General features: G+C 50.4%; 1 protein-coding gene across 1 annotated transcript in view; it reads left to right on the top strand.

Annotated features, from left to right (window-relative positions):
- The window catches only part of MTCL2 (microtubule crosslinking factor 2), a 77,493-nt gene that overhangs the window by 42,681 nt on the left and 16,426 nt on the right, over positions 1–18,386 (top strand). Inside the window, exons 6-11 of the mRNA XM_058287045.2 lie at positions 2,004–2,144; positions 7,474–7,599; positions 8,543–8,773; positions 12,792–12,896; positions 13,825–13,992; positions 15,535–15,786. Coding sequence (XP_058143028.1) covers positions 2,004–2,144; positions 7,474–7,599; positions 8,543–8,773; positions 12,792–12,896; positions 13,825–13,992; positions 15,535–15,786 — 1,023 coding nt within the window. The remainder of the gene's footprint in view (positions 1–2,003; positions 2,145–7,473; positions 7,600–8,542; positions 8,774–12,791; positions 12,897–13,824; positions 13,993–15,534; positions 15,787–18,386) is intronic.

Raw genomic sequence — 18,386 nt, 5'->3', positions numbered from 1 at the left:
CTGGCTCCTTTTGCGGGCAGTGTGTTGCCTCTAGCATTAGCTTGTTCTCATGACTGGCTGCGATCCCACTGAAGGAATAAACTGCAACTCACTTGTTCGTTCTACTATGGAGAGAGCTGGGGTTGATTCAGAGGCCCGCTTTTTTTTTTTTGTCCAGGTTGCCCTTTTTTCTTTTTGTGTCTCCCGTAATTTTGCATTTTTAAAACAGATGTTATTGTTTTTTTGTTTTTTTTTTTTTTTTAAGATTTATTTATTTATTTAATTTCCCCCCCTCCCCTGGTTGTCTGTTCTTGGTGTCTATTTGCTGCGTCTTGTTTCTTTGTCCGCTTCTGTTGTCGTCAGCGGCACGGGAAGTGTGGGCGGCGCCATTCCTGGGCAGGCTGCACTTTCTTTCACGCTGGGCGGCTTTCCTCATGGGCGCACTCCTTGCGCGTGGGGCTCCCCCACGCGGGGGACACCCTTGCGTGGCATGGCACTCCTTGCGCGCATCAGCACTGCGCATGGCCAGCTCCACACGGGTCAAGGAGGTCCGGGGTTTGAACCGCGGACCTCCCATATGGTAGACGGACGCCCTAACCACTGGGCCAAAGTCCGTTTCCCCAGATGTTATTGTTAAAAACAAAAAAAGCTTCAGTCAGGTTCTACACAAATGCAAGAAACTGGGGCTTCTAAAAACAACGAACTTCCGGCCTTGCTTGACATATATCAAACCCAATTTAGAAAAATTAAGATGGTAAATATACTTGTCAAAAAAAAAAAGGCGCTATTGCAAAAGTAATATATAAACATAAAGAGTTTCAGAGGTGTCTGAGGCAAAAAGGTGAACGCCTCCCCCCATCACTTCCTGCATCCTAGAGGCACCACTGTTAGCTGGCTGGAGCCGTACTGTCCAACACAGGAGTCTAGCTGCACATGGCTACTTAAATTTATATGCAAATTAATAAAAATTGAAGACAGTTAAAAATTCAGTCCTTTGGTTGCACTAGGCACATTTCCAGTGCTCAGGAGCCACGTGTGTCCAGTTACTGCCGTGGGGACAGCACAGATGAACATTCCAGCACTGCAGAGCACCTTTCTACATCTTTCTCCACACGTATTTGTTCCCCACCCCCAACTGTTTTATGTTGTACCTTCTGTGATTGCACAACTTATTTTTCTCGTGTAGTGTATCAATGTGCTCATTTATTTATAATGCTTCATTATTGTTCATGTATTGTTCATATATGTTCATGTGCATGGTGCCAGGTATGACTCTTGCCCCCATGGCACCTGCTATCCCGTGAGGAAGATAGACTTTAATCAAAATAGCATGCCGGTGAATATGAAATTAAAAACCGAAATAAGGGATCTGAAGGCAAGGTCCCTGGTTTTACGAACAAAGACGTCCATCTAGACCCCAGAGTCAGGGAAAAGCTCTGCTCTGAACTGACATCAGAGGGAGGAATTACCTGGGAAGAGTGTTCCAAGCATGGTTGGACGAAGCACGGCATGTCCAAGGTCTGAGGCTGGAGTGCAGAGAGCATTGAGGAGTTTGATCTTCATCCTGAGAGCAATGTCCATACAGAGAGATTTAGCTCTTTCTTTTAAATAACTACACAGTGTAACTGGGCTCTAGTGTTTTTAAGCCCTGCCCTGTCCATCTGCCCCATGTTGGGTCTCCCTCTTGGTTCTTCTCGAGGGAGAAATGAGCGGGGGCCGCACATGTGATAGGACAGTTGGCACCGGCTCAGGAGGTTTGTCCACAGGGCAGATGTTTGCCAGATCAGTGTTTTCACCGACCGCTTATTTAGACATTCATCCATTCAACAAACGTTCTTGGAGTGGCGGCAGAGCCCCCAGCCAGGGCTGCGTCTGGGCTGCGGAGGCAAATCTGCCTGAGCCCCAGGCCTTGGCTCGTTTTGCAGCCCAGAGGCCTGGGGCGGGGGTGAGGGGGCAGTTTCTGTCCCCTCTGACCCCTCCCCATGGTCACCTTTGGTGTCGTCTGCCCGTGCCTCTGTGTGCAGCCATCCGACCTCAGGGACTTGCCGGAATGGGAGCCCAGGATCCGAGAGGCCTTCCGTGCCGGCGACTTGGACTCCAAGCCCGACCCCAGCCGGAACTTCAGGCCTTACCGGAATGAAGACAAGGATTCCTACGCCTCTGAGGTGGGCCTAGTTCTGAGCAGACAGTGGGGTGGGAAGGAGAAGAGTGCCTGGGGCCCCCCAAAAGCAGGGTGAACCATGGAGAGTCTTCGCTGGTCACGAGAGGGTTTTTTTTTTTTTTTTTTTTTTTTTTTTTTTTAATATTTATTTATTATTATTATTTTTAATTACATTAAAAAAATATATGAGGTCCCATTCAACCCCACCGCCCCCGCCCCCCACTCCCCCCACAGCAACACTCTCTCCCATCATCGTGATACATCCATTGCACCTGGTAAATTCATCTCTGAGTATCACTGCACCCCATAGTCAATGGTCCACATCATAGCCCAGACTCTCTCACGTTCCATCCAGTGGGCCCTGGGGGGATCTACAGTGTCCCGTAATTGTCCGTGAAGCACTATCCAGGACAACTGCACGTCCCGAAAACGCCTCCACATCTCATCTCTTCCTCCCGTTTCCCACACCCAGCAGCCCCCATGGCTACCGTTCCCACACCCATTCCACATTTTCTCTGTGGACATTGGATTGGTTGTGTCCATTGCACACCTATGTCAAGTGAGGGCTTAGATTGCACATGGGTACTGGATGCACTCTTCCCGCTTCTAGTTGTAGACACTCTAGGCTCCATGTTGTGGTGGTTGACCTTCTTCAACTCGATGTTAGCTGAGTGGAGTAAGTCCAATAAGTCAAAGTGTAGGAGCTGAAGTCTGTTGAGGCTCTGGGCCTGGGTGTCATATTATCAGTCCAGAGATTCAAATCCCCTACATATATCTTAAACCCAGCACCAACTACAATTCCAGTAAAGTAGCATGCAAGTCTTGTGAAAAGAGATCCCCTCTGAGTCCATTTCCATCACGCAGAAACACCAGCTCCAAAGAAGGGCCATCTGTCATGGCAGTGAACCCCTTCTGCCATGACCATAGAACCCATGGGTCTCTTTATCCCTCAAAAGAACCAATACCTGGGGTTGTATCTACCTTATCTGTCTCTTAGACTCTGTTCAGTTGTACATAGGGGTATTCCTTCTGACAACCTCCAGACTCTTTTTTAGAGACTCACAGCCTTATAATCTCATTTCTCCTTTCCTTTTCCCCCTTACATTAGGTCAAACCGCTTCCCGAAGTCATGTTATTATATGTAGACAGGTATATTCTGCTGTTCCGCATTGAATCTTTAATTCAAGGTCATTTTCTAGTTGCTTCTTCAGCTGGTATGTGGTAGTGATCCCTCGGTGCCAGGGAGGCTCATCCCCGGGTGTCGTGTCCCACGCTGGGGGGAATGCATCACATCTACATGCTGAGTTTGGCTGTGAGAGTGGCCACATTTGAGTAACATGAAGGCTGTCAGGAGGAAACCCCCAGGCACAATGCTACTCTAGGCCTTGTTCTTATTGCAGGTGCATAGGCTCAAAAGTGTAGCCATTAGTATCAAGAGCCCACTGTTGGGCCCTCCTTCCTTCCTGGTTCTTGCCGTTGCACCTGGAGGATTGCCGCTGCTCTCCCAGGGCCCACAACAGTGACCCCCCGGCCAGGAGCCCAGTAACCCCCCAGCTGTTGTTTTTAATTGTTTCCACTATGAGTATATATAGACATTACCATATACCCTGGGCATATGCCCTGTATAACTCCCTGTCAACCATATATATCCTGTCAATAACACCCCATATCAGTATTCCTCCGCTGCCATTGTTGAACCACTCTGTGATCCAAAACTTCCCGTAAAGTGAATCCCAACATAATGTCAGCTTCAGAAGAGTCTTAGATCACCAAAATTCATATATACAATATACAGTATTTCCCCAGATCCACCATAAAACCTTTTCCCTTCCACAGCAATAATCTTTTAACTTATTCATATCATATTTCCTGAAACTGATGTATAGATTCCAAAACTATAGTTTTCAAACAAGGTAACATTTGTGCTTACTATGTGGTCCATACTTTAGGTTGTACAGTTTTCTAAATTTTTTAGTTATCCTATGTTTTGTCTTATGGTTTTCATTATTAGTCTGTCGTCCCCTATATGTTTTTGGTGTAATATTAGCTGTTTTATATTCATCCTCGTGTACTCTCACATAACTCCTCTTTTGCCCCCTTATTTACCTTTGTTCCATCCATTGCACGTCCATTTTCCCCTCCCCTTAGGGCCCACAACGCCTGCCAATCTAATGCCCTGGGAGCCGTCCTTTCTCACGAGAGATACAGTTCTCTCTATTCGACGGCATTAGTCTTCCCCAGGATATGGGTCCACCCCACCCAATGGTAGAACCCACCTTGGCAAAATGAGCCTTCAGCTATTCCCTCCGGAGTCCTCCCGCATCAGACCATACCCCCTGAGCGTCCTAACCAGGTAACCCTCCTACTTATACTTTGATACGTTTTACTCAACATTTAGTTCTCAATGAACTTCTGGCACTCTCCCATGTTTGTATGTCGCCCCTCCCGCCCACCTATTTCTTGGACCATATTACCCCTCTTCCCATCCCCAGCCCCCCTCAAACCCAGAAAACCCCACCCGAAGGTAACCCCTTGCCCCCATTTTGTCCCTTCTTTGTGCTCATACTTACCCCCAGCTCATCACAGATTCCACCCCTACAGACATTAACTCACATCCTTCCTCCATCCCCCGATTTCCAGTAAGCCACTTTTCCAGACTCTAGCTCTCTGAGGCAGTTAACTTATTTCATATCATTGAGGTCATATAGTATTTGTCCTTCAATGCCTGGGTTGCTTCACTCAACATAAGAGTCTCAAGGTTCATCCATGTTATCACGTGCGATTGTAGTGTATTGGTTCTTACAGCTGAGTAGTATTCCATTGTGTGTATATACCACATTTTATTGATCCACTCATCTGTTGATGGACTTTTGGATTGATTCCAACTTTTGGCGATGGTGAACAATGCTGCTATGAACATTGGTGTACATATATCGGTTTGTGTCCTTGTTTTCAGATCTGATGGGTATATACCCAGCAGTGGTATTGCTGGGTCATATGGCAAATCTATGGATAATTTTTTGAGAAACTGCCAAACTGTCCTCCAGAATGGTTGGATCCTTCTGCATTCCCACCAGCAATGGATGAGTGTTCCCCTTTCTTCACATCCACGAGAGGGGTTTTGAGTTCTATTTGGTTCCAAGCTTCCTGGCAGCCATGACAAAAAGGAAAGCAGAGAAGCTTGGGCCATTCTCATGGCCTGATCAAAGGAAACTTATAAACTCATCTGAGAAAGTTGATTTTTTCCCTGCACTAAATTCCCCTGTGAATTTAATAATTTATATCATCTGATAGACTCACTAATTTATGTGCCATGAAGGCTGCGGACTCTACAGTCAAGCAGACTGTGGAGTTCACATTGTGGATCCTTCATTTACTGACTGTGAGACTGTGGATAAGTCATCTCACCTCTCTGATCCTGTTTTCTCACCTGTGATAAAATGAAAGCAGTTCCCCATAAGGTTGTTGAAAGGATTAAACATATGAAAAGGCTTAGTTTAAGGCCTGGTCCCTGTTAGGTGAGGATGATGATGATAACATGTCCCTGGGACTCAGGGGACCTGTGTTCAAGACTTGGCTCCACCAGTGTGGCTCTGTGACCTTGAGCACATTCCTGCTGTCTGGCCTCAGCTTCCCCATCTGTAACATGGGAGGGTTAGAATGCATGATGCCTATAGAATTGCTAGGATCCTCAAGGAGTTCTGGGTGATTCTGAGCCCCTCACAAGCCCCCTGAACCCCTCTCCAACTCTTTATAATGAACCTGAAGCAGGAAAAGGCTCCCATGGGCTGGGTGGGGCTTTCCTGGGCCTCCTGAAACAGAGAGCCCTGCATGTGCCCCAGGCTGAGCACCTTTTACTTCTGAGCATCGTGGGGAAGACAGCTCTGCTCCCGGGAAGGCCAGCCTGCAGCTGGATCACACTCTCTAAGTGAGGTAGGCTGAGCTTCCTAGAAGCAATGGCAAAAAAAGGAGAAAATCATGAGATCCTTAGTTCTCATTTTCTGGGAAGGAAATAGGCCAACTTAGCTGCAGAGAAAATAATTACCTGCATGCATTTGATTATTGTGTCATTTAGCCACTCTTTACTGAGCACTTGAAAGTTTGCCAGGCACTGTTTTGGGCACTGAGTTCAAGAAGAATTGGAGAGATAGCAGATAGTATCTAGGCCTCGCAAAGATTTTAATACAAACTAGTATACAAAATAGACTTCAAGTCAGCATGCCCTCAATTGCCTAATTATCACGTTATTGGGCACATAAAAAGTGTTGATTTTCTTTCATGGAGGGATATCTGGCATGCCTAGGAAGGTTTTGTGTAGGAGTTGGGGCAAAGCTTTCCTTTTCTTCCCCCGGCTTAACAGGACAGCATAAATATTTCCCTCTGTTACCAGAAATACTTAAAAAAGATTATTTACTGAAGTATAATATACCTACAGAAACACACTCACATTGGAAGTAGACAGCTCAAATAATTTTCACAAACTAAGCATTCCTATGTAATCGGCACCCAGGTCAAGAAACAGAACACAACCTGCCCCCCCCCAGAAACCCCGCTTGCATTCCCTTCTAGTCACCATCCTAGAGGAACACGAGGGGTTAGTTTTGCAGGTCTAGCTACAAATACTTTAAATACAATTTACCCCCAAGATGTAGAGTTTTAAAAATTTAATTTCATAATCATAAGCATCATAATCCTAAATATAAATGACTAACTGCAACAAAACCCCCGCCTGTAGTGATGCATCACGGTGTAAAGAAGGAAATCAAGATCACAAGAGTATTTCATAGTTTACCACTGTTTACATTTAGATGGGGTGTGTCTGTGTGTCCCTGTCCTTTATGTTTTTCTTTTGAGGTGTATGTCTTTTTTCTTTTACTTATTATTAAAGTATAACGTAATAATATACATACAATAAAGGATACTATTCTTAAGTGTAGTGTTAAATAGAGTTTTACTTATGTATGGACCCATTAAACACATATAATAATCCCCATCATTATTATCTAAATAGTTAGTAAATTTTTGCATTTATAAACAATGAGGTGGTGGACATCTTTGTCAAACTTAGTTTTCTCCGTGTATTTTTTTCTTCAAATAAATCTCAAAGAGTGAAATTATCGTGCTAAGATTATGACAATAGCTAGTGTTCGATGTGCCTTATTTCATTTAATTGTCATGACAACCCACCAAAGTAGGGACAGCCATGGTGCCAGATTTGTGCTTGAAGGCGAGCTTGGCTTGGCTTGCTGTTGCTCCCCTACCTCTCTCATTCTTTGGTGACAGCTCTTCTCCTCTTTCTCCCTCATTATCCTTGTCCCCTATCCCTACCTCAGATCAAGGAGCTGCAGCTGGTGCTGGCTGAGGCTCATGACAGCCTCCGGGGCTTGCAAGAGCAGCTCTCCCAGGAGCGGCAGCTACGGAAGGAGGAGGCTGACAGCTTCAACCAGAAAGTGGTCCAGGTGGGTGGTTCCCAGTATGTGCCCCCAACCCCGGCACCCGCTCCAGTCTCCCATCTTTGAACTGAAGGCAAAGGCCTTGGGGTTCCATGCGTCTTCAGAAGATGAGACCATCGGGAAGCCCATGTCAGCCAGCCCCCCTGCCCTGGTGGAATGTAACTGGGTTTGTCGCTGGCTGCCTGGTTGACCTTGAGCCAGTCCCGTCCCTTCTCTGAGCCTTTCCCATCTGTGAAAGGATATGGCTCCGAAAGCCGGTAGCAGAAAGGCCGCAGGTCTGGCTGGTAATTGAGAAATAGTCCTGACAACAGCATTCATTAAGGCTGTGCAGTGCACGCTCCACCTTTTGTGTCCTTTAATTCTTCCTCCCTCCCTTAGGAGGTGTCCCTGTCTTACAGATGCTCAGAGAGCCAAAGCGCTTTGCCCAGGGTTGCACGTCCAGGCCGAGGTGGGGCTGGGATTCTAACCCAGGTCTCGTTCCTCAGTTAGCCAGGACGCTTCATCCTCGGGTATCAACATGCTCATTTCTACCAGGAAAGAGCAGCCTTCCTCGTTCCCAGAATGCCCTTCGCTGTCCACACGGGGCGCCCCTCCCTGCCATCACAGCTCACCCTCACAAGTTCCTCTTTACTTGTAAGAATTCGGGTGAAATATTCAGAGCCCAGTAGTTGTTCAGCATGTGATGTCATGGTTCATTTAGCCAGACAGCTGGATTCAAATGCCAGCTTTGTAACTGGTGGCTGCTGCTTTGGAAGTTTCTCTTCCCTGAAATAGCAGAGGATGATGCTTGTCTCAACAGAATGAGCCACTAGCGGTGGAATCCCTGGCAGGAATCCCCAACAGGCACCCTCCACATTTTCTTCTGTGCCCTTCTCTGAGGCTGGAAATGGGGTGGTGGGGTGGTGCCCAGAGGAGCCCCGGGTTGCTCAGCCTCTTGTCCCCGTCGTAGCTGAAGGAAGACCAGCAGAGGGCGCTCCTGAGGCGGGAGTTTGAGCTGCAGAGTCTGAGCCTCCAGCGGCGACTGGAGCAGAAATTCTGGAGCCAGGAGAAGAACATGCTGGTGCAGGAGTCCCAGCAGTTCAAGCACAATTTCCTGCTGCTCTTCATGAAGCTCAGGTGGTTCCTCAAGCGCTGGCGGCAGGGCAAGGTCTTGCCCAGTGAGGGAGATGACTTCCTGGAGGTACGATGGGCCTGGGGTCCCAGTTACAGGGGTGGGTTGGAGGGTAGGACAAGAGGGGCATCCAGCTGGCATTGACACAGCTGAGGCGCAAACCCGCGTTCATTCCTTCATTCTGCACCTGACTGTTGAGACTCAGCTCTTCACTGAGCGCTGCGGCAGGAGCTGGGCTTACCGCAGTGTAGAAGGCAGACTTGGCCCCTGCCTCCACAGGAGAAAGCCTCTGGGTGCTGGTAGGTCTTTCACATCTCACTAGCTTCCCTTTTTAACCAAACTTAGAGTCTTCAGCGGATAGCAGTGTCTAGAAGAAGTTAATAACCTCTTGTGTTCAGATGTAGTGTATTGTAATATTTTAATTATTTTAAGTTATAACTTAGGAGTGAAGTGCACACACCCTAAGTAATCAACTTGATGGATATTCTGTGTGTGTTTTTATTTTAAGTTTTTTTCCTTGATGGCTTTTTAAGTGTCTACTCATAGAACTGCCACCACCAGTCACAATGGGGCACTTTTCCAGTGCCCCAGAGGGCTCCCTTGGACCGCTTCCCAGGCTCCCCCACACCCCTTTGGTGCTCCAGGCCCCTGCCTCCACCCGGCAGTGCACTAGCATTCTTAGGAGAAGGGCCTTTAGAAGGACTCCTTACTTCCGCCACAGCCGCCTGAGTTGGCGCTGCTCACCTTGGCCTTGGCCTTTCGGGTACAGGTGTCTCTGGCCTAGCCCAGGCCTGGCCGTCCTCTGACCTGGGCTGCTCTCTCCAGGCCCCTTTCCAGAGCCACTGGCATCCAGTGGCACTTGTCCCCCTGTCCCCCAGGGGTCCCTAGCGTAGTCCAATTGCCCTGAGAGCTGGGGATGGTGGTTAACCCTGAATCCTTGCGAGAGTGTGCCGCCCTGCCCCCACAGGGCTCGTATTTCTTCCCACAGAGCTCCCAAAGTGAATTGCTGGCAGGCCACAACCTATCTTTTAAGTCATTTTGTCTCTCAAGTAAAAGATTTTTTTTTAAGATTTATTTTTTGTTTATTTCCCCTTCCCACCCCACCCCCAGTTGTCTGCTCTCTGTGTCCTTTTGCTGTGTGCTCTTCTGTGACCGCTTGCATTCGTGTCAGCGGCACCGGGAATCTGTGTTTCTTTTTGTTGCGTCATCTTGTTGTGTCAGCTCTCCGTGTGTGCGGCGCCATTCCTGGGCAGGCTGCACGTTCTCTTGCGCTGGGCAGCTCTCCTTACGGGGCGCACTCCTTGCGCGTGGGGCTCCCCTACACGGGGACACCCCTGCGTGGCAGGGCACTCCTTGCGCGCATCAGCACTGCGCATGGGCCAGCTCCACACGGGTCAAGGAGGCCCAGGGCTTGAACCTTGGACCTCCCATGTGGCAGGCGGACGCCCTAACCACTGGGCCACGTCCGTTTCCCTATACTGACTGTTTACAGTGTTCTGGGCACTGTGCTAGGTGCTTTAGGTGCATTATTGCATAGTGCCTCCACGTAGTGCCCCGTGAGAGAGGTACAGTTACCACCTGCATCTACTGCAGATGTAGATCTTTGATTCCTTATCCCTGGTTCTGAAATCCATAAATTCTGAGGGCTGAGTGTGTTTTGTGTCTAACTCAGTTGGCAGAACCTTGGCCTGACATGCCTTTGCCAGCAAAACTTTTATTTTTCCCACTTCATGTGTGTTAACATCTGTATGTTTGTTGGGAAATTATTAATGTGCTTAAGGATGGACTATTAGCCAGACGCGGCCAGGGCTGTCATGTAATAATACAGAGTGTATGCACCATATTATCTTTCAAAATCCCGGAAGCTTTTCTCTTCCAAAACACATCTTGCCCCAGGGATTCCAGAGAGGGAGCTGTGCACCTGTGTAAATGTATATAATAAAAAGACTATGCTGAGGTCCTCGTGACTCGTGATGGAATCGGAGAGTTAAACCACACCGGCTCGCACCTCCCCCACACTTCCCAGCCCCTGTATCTTGCTGCCACTTGAGATCCTTTTCTCATTTGGACCTGAGGACAGTACACTGTCTTGGCTTTCCTCCCACCACACTGGTTGGTCTTTCTTTTCCCTGACCTGTCCTTGTTTTAATTATTTATTTATTTATTTTTCTTCATTTTTAAAATCTTTTTATTTTTCAAAGACACATAAATCACACAAAACGCCACACCACCCACTCCTCGACAGCCTCCCTCACATGCTCTGTGTCTGATGAGCACACCTTGGAGTACTGCCACACAGCATGGGCTGTGGTTTATGTTGGAGTTTACACTGTCTCCCAGTCCATTCAGTGGGTCATGGCAGGATATACAATGTCCCTGCAACATCATTGAGGACAACTCCAAGCCCCGAAAATGCCCCAATATCACACCTCTTCTTCCCTCTCCCTGCCTTCAGCAACTCCTGCGGCCACTGTCTCCACATCAGTGACACGATTTCTTCCATTGCTAGAGTCACAGTAACGCTTGGGGAGTTCATCCAGGTTCATGGCTTTAAATGGCCTTTCTGGATACTGAGTTCCCAATGTGCGTCTCCCACCTCGGGTTTGTGCGAGAGGCCTTCTCCTTGCTGGATCCACTTTGGTGTCTCATTGGATTCTCAGTCTTAAGATGCCCCAAACCACACTCCTGAGCTCCCCTCCAACCTGCTGTCTCCATAGTTAAGGAAGATTCCTTTTTGCTCAGGCCCAAAACCTTAGAGGCATCTTCAACTCTTCTCTTCCCCTCATATCCCACTCCAGTCCATCAGCTGATCCTACCAGCTCTACCTCCAAGTCTGTAGAAACGGGGCCCCGTTTCCCACCGCCCCCTGGTCTGAGCCATCATCCCCTTTTACGTGGATTCTTGCCAGAGCCTCCTGACTGGTCTCTCGTTCTGCCTTTGCCAACAAGCACTGCTTGCTACCCAGCTGTAGGAGTATCGTGCGTTTTATATTCTGGGGGAATGGTGCCCCCGGTGTTGTGCAGTAGGCGGCTCGTGGCTACCCTGTAATACATCTCAGCTCAGCAGCTAGAGTGATCTTGTGGAACCAGATGTCAGGTCCTATCACTCCTCAGCTCACAGTCCTCCCATGGCTCCCATTTCACCCAGAAAGTTCTCACCATGGCCTTGCTCCCACCCGGCTTTCTTGCTGTTCCCCCTCAGGGCCTTCTCCTTGGCCGGCTGCCTCTCCTTAGAAGTCCTCCTTCAGAGGCACATGGTTTTTTCTCTCCCCTCTTCCTTTACCCACGGGTCACCTGCTCTGTAGGCCTTTCTTGGCCACTCACTCCCAGCGCACCCTACCTCCTTTCCCTGCTCTGCTTCTCTGCAGAGCACCTGTCCCAGTGTGGCATTCCAGGTCTCTAAATGACTAGTCGTACATTTCACTTCTTTCTTTCTTGGTCCCCAGCTCCTAATACAGGGCTTGCCATGTTAGGGAGGCGTTCTCTGAATGTTGTCGAATGAATGAATGATGAATGAGTGAACACCCAGTCAGAAGGTGGCTTCCTTCTACTTCATTCCCACCTTGAATTAATACCCCGGGCTCCTTAGCTGGCTCTAAACACCCGCCTAGAGCCCGTCAGCAACAAATCCTCCCTCCCAGGAAGGGTCCCTTCTGCCCAACCCAAACCTTTGGTTGCTATAATCGCGGGGGTGCCTGAGGCCCTTTTGTTCCAACCACAGCCCTTCCCTTGACTCAGCTTGTTAATGTGGTTTTTTTCCCAAATAAATGCCAAGGATGCCTCAAGATCTTTGGGACAGAATAAATGGTGTGGGAGGCCAGGAGGGCCCTGACTGTCCACTGTCCAGCGGTGCTCCTTGGCCTCCACATCACCCACAGTTCAAAGTTAAGATCTGGGAAATCAGTGCCAAGCTGGGGTGTCTTTGGTCTACCCTGCACTGTAGGGCCCCCCTCGCCCCCCCAAATTTCTGCTTCCTGCCTGGCTGTACCATCCCCTTTCTAGGCTACAAGCCAGAATCAACCCCCCCTCAGCCCCAAGAGCCCCAGGCATAACGCCCTCCCCCTGATGAGTGTGGTTTTTGAAAACAGGTCAATAGCATGAAGGAGCTTTACCTGCTGATGGAGGAAGAGGAGCTAAATGCCCAGCATTCTGATAACAAGACCTGCTCGGGGGACAGCTGGACCCAGAACACGGTGCGTCCGCAGCCCTCCCCACGCCCGTCCTGCCCGTTTGTTCTTTTGTCTAGTCAGTGTTCACTTGTCGCTGCCTTTTCGACCTCGTCTCTGCTCTGGGAGCGTTTGCTGCGGCCGTTGCCCGGTCACTGGCCCGCTGGTGCTCGGTGCTGTGGATACGTAAGTCCTGCCAGCACAGTGACAGAGGGCCAGGTGAGGCCCTGCGGAGACCCAGGCGAGGGGGTAATGAATTCTGTTTCGAGTATAGAGGCTGGATCACAGAGGAGGGGTCATAGGTGGTGAGTTTCAAAGGATGAAAAGGAGCTTGTCTGATAGAGAATGGAGAAAAGACCATTTTGAGCCAAAATGAATTGTGTGTGCTAAGAGGTGCAGAAGGTATTCTGGGGTCGGCTGGGGCTTGGGGGGTGCATGGCTGGAGCACGCACTCCAGGCAGGACCATGTGAAGAGGGGCCTTGTGGCTGGAGCTAGGAGTCCTTAGATCAAGGCATGAGGTGGAAGGAAGGTAGAGTCAGGCTCCTGGCGTCACACAGTGAGTGGAAAGCAAGGCCCAGGGCCCAGCTGGGCCAGGAAGGCTCCGTGGTTGAGATGCCCCACTTGGCCTGCTGGGGGTCAGAGAGGTGGAGATGGGCAAGGAGACCGTCCCAGGACGCAGCTGCTGCAGAGCCTCAGAGAAGCCAGGGCTCAGCTTAGCTGAGCGGCGACTACTGTGACACAGGGCTTGTCACTCCCCTGAGGCTGGGCTGAGTTGGCCTCAGAGGTGGCCAGGGCTTGTCGTGCCCGCGCTCTTGGTCAGATGCGCGGGAGAGGCTGTGGACTTGCCTGAGGCCTGCTCGGGCCCTGGGCTGGCCGCCTGGGTGAGGGCCGAGGTCCAGTGTTCTCTCCCTGCCGCCCTCAAGCCCCTGAGCCAGGCCTTGCCCCTGTCCACAGCCCAATGAGTATGTCAAGACGCTGGCTGACATGAAGGTGACGCTGAAGGAGCTCTGCTGGCTGCTCCGGGACGAACGCCGTGGTCTGACTGAGCTTCAGCAGCAGTTTGCCAAGGCCAAGGTCACCTGGGAGACAGAGCGGGCAGAGCTCAAGGGCCACACCGCCCAGGTGAGGCCCCTGTCCTTCAGAGACATCTCCCCTTTCGCTCCCGTCTCAGGCACGCCCTCGGCTGTCAGGTCTGGGGGTGGGGTGCCCAGGCCTTGCTCCTGGAGGCAAAGGAACCCCCTCACTTTACCCTGTGACCCCGAGAGGGCAAGGGTTTTATCTGGAGTCACATAGCAAGGGTACCAGAAACAATGGGAGCTGGGAATCACTGACCCAGGGAGGCAAGGTGGAGGCTCGACAGAAGGGTGCAGGGCCACCACAGGCCCCTCTGTCCAATCTCAGGCTCACAGGCGGGACCAGAGCACTTAAATGCCTGCCTGCCACCTGGTGACGTCCTTCACACGTGCCCAGGCTCCTGCTGCCCTCCCTCCTCAGTCGCTCCCCCTCTGTCATAGCCATCTGCCTTACCCTCATGCTACCAGGCTCTGTTTTGCTCCCTCCACTCAACTTGGGGACGACCTTCCTTACAAGCCAGTATGAGCCTTAACCAGGTGTCCTGGGGATTTGAGCTCTGCTGTGTACCTGGGGGCAAGTTGCTGCCCCTCTCTGGTCTGAGAAGTGAGAGGGTGGGCTTTGTCCCAGTCAGAGAGAATGCCCTGAGCCCACGGCTCGGTGGGGCCAGGCTCAGCTTCCTCCAGGCGGCCCCTGCTGTGGGCTGCCCGGGCCTCATGGGCCCCGTGGAGGTGGGGGCTCTGATTATCTCTAGGGAGCTTTGCCCCCAAGGTCCCTTCCTAGGAAGCAGTAGACCCGACCCTTGCCCCCCACACCGCTGCCCTTCATGGTTCCCACGGCCGAGGTCTGCGCCTTCTTCCCAGTTCTCACCACCTCCAGCTTCTGGGCGCCACACTCCCTGACCTTCCCTGCAGACCTCCCGGCTCCTGCCCCATCGAGGCATGTTCCCCCTGATGCCCCTCGCCCCGGGCTACCTGACCAGCCCACAGCCGGCGTGTGTGTGCGGGTTGTGTGCGTGCCTATTGATTGTTGAGGTTGCACGTTTCCCTCGTGCCGCCCAGGGTCTGGAGCTAGGAAGCCGTCTTGCTGGAGTGACACCTGCGCACATCGCATGTGACAGTGTGTGCGCGTGTCCCCGTGCGGGGCCTGTGAGGGACAAGGTGGGGTCCTGGCCCTCCAGGAGGGGAGATGAAACATGCCTCCTTTCCACCGGTGAGGGTTGATGAAATGTCATGAGAAGCCATGACTTGGAACCTCTGCCGTGTCTTAGCTCTGTGACCCGGAACAAGTAGCATTTCCTCCTCTGTGAAATAGGGAACATGGTAGTTGTTGTCTTGCAGAGTTTTCATGAGAGTAATCGAGCTAATTCCTGACACGCCTGTAGCACAGAGATTGGCCTGCAGTCAGTGCTCTGCAAACCCTTGCCATTAGGAGGGCTTCATTCTGAGTTGGGGGTCCTGTGAAGTGCTCTCTCTTCTTACCCTGCTCCTGGGGCTGGTGCCCAGGAGAGAGGAGGGAGGAGACAGGAAGGCAAGAGGACAAGAAGGAGGGGCCCCCTGGTGCCAGCGGCCCCTTCCGCTTTTGCTTCCCCAGATGGAGCTGAAGGTGGGGAAGGGGCCTGGGGAGCGGCCGGGGCCTGACTGGAAGGCGGCGCTGCAGCGGGAGCGCGAGGAGCAGCAGCACCTCCTGGCCGAGTCCTACAGCGCTGTCATGGAGCTGACGAGGCAGCTGCAGATCAGCGAGCGCAACTGGAGCCAGGAGAAGCTGCAGCTGGTCGAGCGGCTGCAGGGCGAGAAGCAGCAGGTGGAGCAGCAGGTGAAGGAGCTGCAGAACCGCCTGAGCCAGGTAAGGTTGCCCCGGCCCAAGCTGGCTCAGTCCACGGGAGGGAATCACTATAGGAAGAGTCCAGAAATAGGGTCTCCTTCAGGTATGGTTGGATCCAGGCACACAGGCACTGAAGTCCAGGTGCTCGCTGAGGTCCACAGGCTGGATCCAAGTGCTCAGGAAATGCAGTAGGGACCGGGTCTTTCTCTCTGCCTCGGTCTCTCAGGCCTGCTCTCCTGTTTTTTCCTTCCTTTTTTACTCTACTCACTTTTTTTTCTTCCTTTTTTCTTCTTATTTCTAACCAAACCACTGTAATTTACAATATGAAGTCCATAATTTCTTGAAGTTCTCACCTGACTCTTGTGAAGAATTGAGTTTACGTTTTCAGTCTTCATCCTGAGGGGGAGTATCTAGTCTTCATCGGTCCATTGGGAAGGATCTGGATATGGAAAGTGGCCCGGCACAGCCTCAGAATCATGCCCACAGCACCAGGGAATTCAGAACCACGTGTAGGCCCTGAAGAACTGGTCAGCTGAGGAAACTGTCTGTAATGGCTCCATTTGCACTATGTCTCCAGCACGACGGGCTCCTGTCTCTGGCTGTCTGCCCGTGGCAGCCTCTGAAGAGGTGGCCTCCGACGCGGACCAGAGGCGCCAGCCATGACAGAGCGGCCACGAAAGCCCACATCTACACAGCCGTGTGTCAGCTCTACTCTTGCCCAGTCTGTCTGCACGGATGGCACTGCTGGTTTCTAGCTCACGTCCTTACAGCTTAGCAGTTGCAATGGAAAGAGAGTTTCACTGTTCATTAGCTCTGATTGGCCAGCCCACCAAAATCTAGGAACCAAGAGGAGGAAACCAAGGGTGGTTGCCCATGGAAAAACTGGAGTCCTCTAAGCCATAGAGAGAGAGAAGGAAGAACAGTCCTTGACAATTACACCCAGTGACAGTTCACACCATCTCCCCAGCCCCTTTGCTCAGTTGCTTTATTTTTACTTTTTCCTTTGCTTTCTTTTGTATTCTTAATTATATGCATCTGGACTTCATCTTTATATAGATAGGGCCCAGACATTCCAGAAGGATTCCTCAAGGCCCTCCCTCCCTTCCTCACTATTTAAATTCACAGTCCCAGAGATTTTTTTAAAACTCAGAAATCCAATCATAGCCTCCATGTGGTTTACTCTCTGCCTCTTTCATGACAGAGTACAGAGGCTGGCCTCATTCTCTTTAACTGTCCCTTAGCATTCTGGGTGTGGAGACACCATACTTTATTATTCCATATTGAGGAGATCTAGATTGTTTCCAGTTTTTCACTACTGAAAGTGCTGTGGTGAACATCCCCGCAGGTACGGTTTTCTGCACACACATGAATCTTTCAACAAGATGGATTCCTAGAAGTGAAATTGGTAGGTCTGAGGGCACACACGTTTACATGTATCGGAGGCTGTCAGGCTGGCTCTCCAGAAAGGCCTTGCCCAATCACACTCCCAACAGCGGCACAGCAGGAAGGGCCTCTTTTGCCTTATCTTTGCCAGTTCTTGCTATTACCGTTCTTTGAAATGCCTGACAATCTCATGGAGTAAAATGCTATCTTGTTTTAATGTACATTTCTCGGATTGCTAGTGAAGGTCAGCATCTTTTCATGAGTTTATCGACTGTCTGAATTTCCTCTTCCATATGTTATCTTCAGTCCGCCAGCAGTCCTGCAAAGCTGCTGTCACTAAAGTCATTTTCAGAGAAGGGGACTGAGGCAAAGGGACTTGCCCAAGATCATACTGTGAGTTTTAGGCAGAACCAGGATCTTATAGAACTCTGAAATCTGGCAAGTTCCTAATCCTGAACGCTGCCCATTCCTCCACAGGGACAGAGTTCCCCTTGGGATCACACTCACCAGGAGCCTGTGCTTGTTAAGTACAGGACAGCCTCCAGGGTCCTATGTCCAGAGTTGGAGCATTCTAGAGCCAATCAGAGCATCCAGAGCCAGAACTTCCAGAGTCAGTCAGAGCATCCAGAGCCAGAACTTCCAGAGTCAGTCAGAGCATCCAGAGCCAGAACTTCCTGAGTCAGAGTATCCAGAGTCAGTCAGAGCATCCAGAGTCAGTCGGAGTGTCTAGAGTCAGAACAATCCATGTACTACAAGAAAAGCACCTCAGATGCATTTATTCATGCTATCAAACCACATTCCTTTCTATAAAAATACAATTCTTTTTTTTTTTAAGATTTATTTTTTAATTTATTTTTCATTTATCACCCCCTTCTCCCAGGGGATTTGCTCATCTACCTGCTCATTGTTTGCTTGCCTTCTCCAGGAGGCACTGGGAACTGAACCCAGGACCTCCCACATGAGAGGCGAGTACCCAAGGAACTAAGCCACATCCACTCCCCGTGAACCGCAGTGTTTGCTGGCTTGTGGCCTCTGCTTGTTGCAACAGGAGTGGCATCTAGCTTTGTTGCAGCAGGAGGCTGCATCTGCTCATCTTCTTTTAGGAGGCACTGGGACCCAAACCCAGGACCTCCCATATAGTAGGCAGGTACCCAAGTGGTTGAGCCACATCTGCTTCCCACAATTCATTTTTTAAATTATATTAACAATAAAAAGTTAAAAAAATTATTTTGAAATTA

Source organism: Dasypus novemcinctus, chromosome 24 (genome assembly GCF_030445035.2).
Source record: "Dasypus novemcinctus isolate mDasNov1 chromosome 24, mDasNov1.1.hap2, whole genome shotgun sequence".
Lineage (NCBI taxonomy): Eukaryota > Metazoa > Chordata > Mammalia > Cingulata > Dasypodidae > Dasypus > Dasypus novemcinctus.
This window is presented reverse-complemented; position numbering and strand designations above follow the sequence as displayed.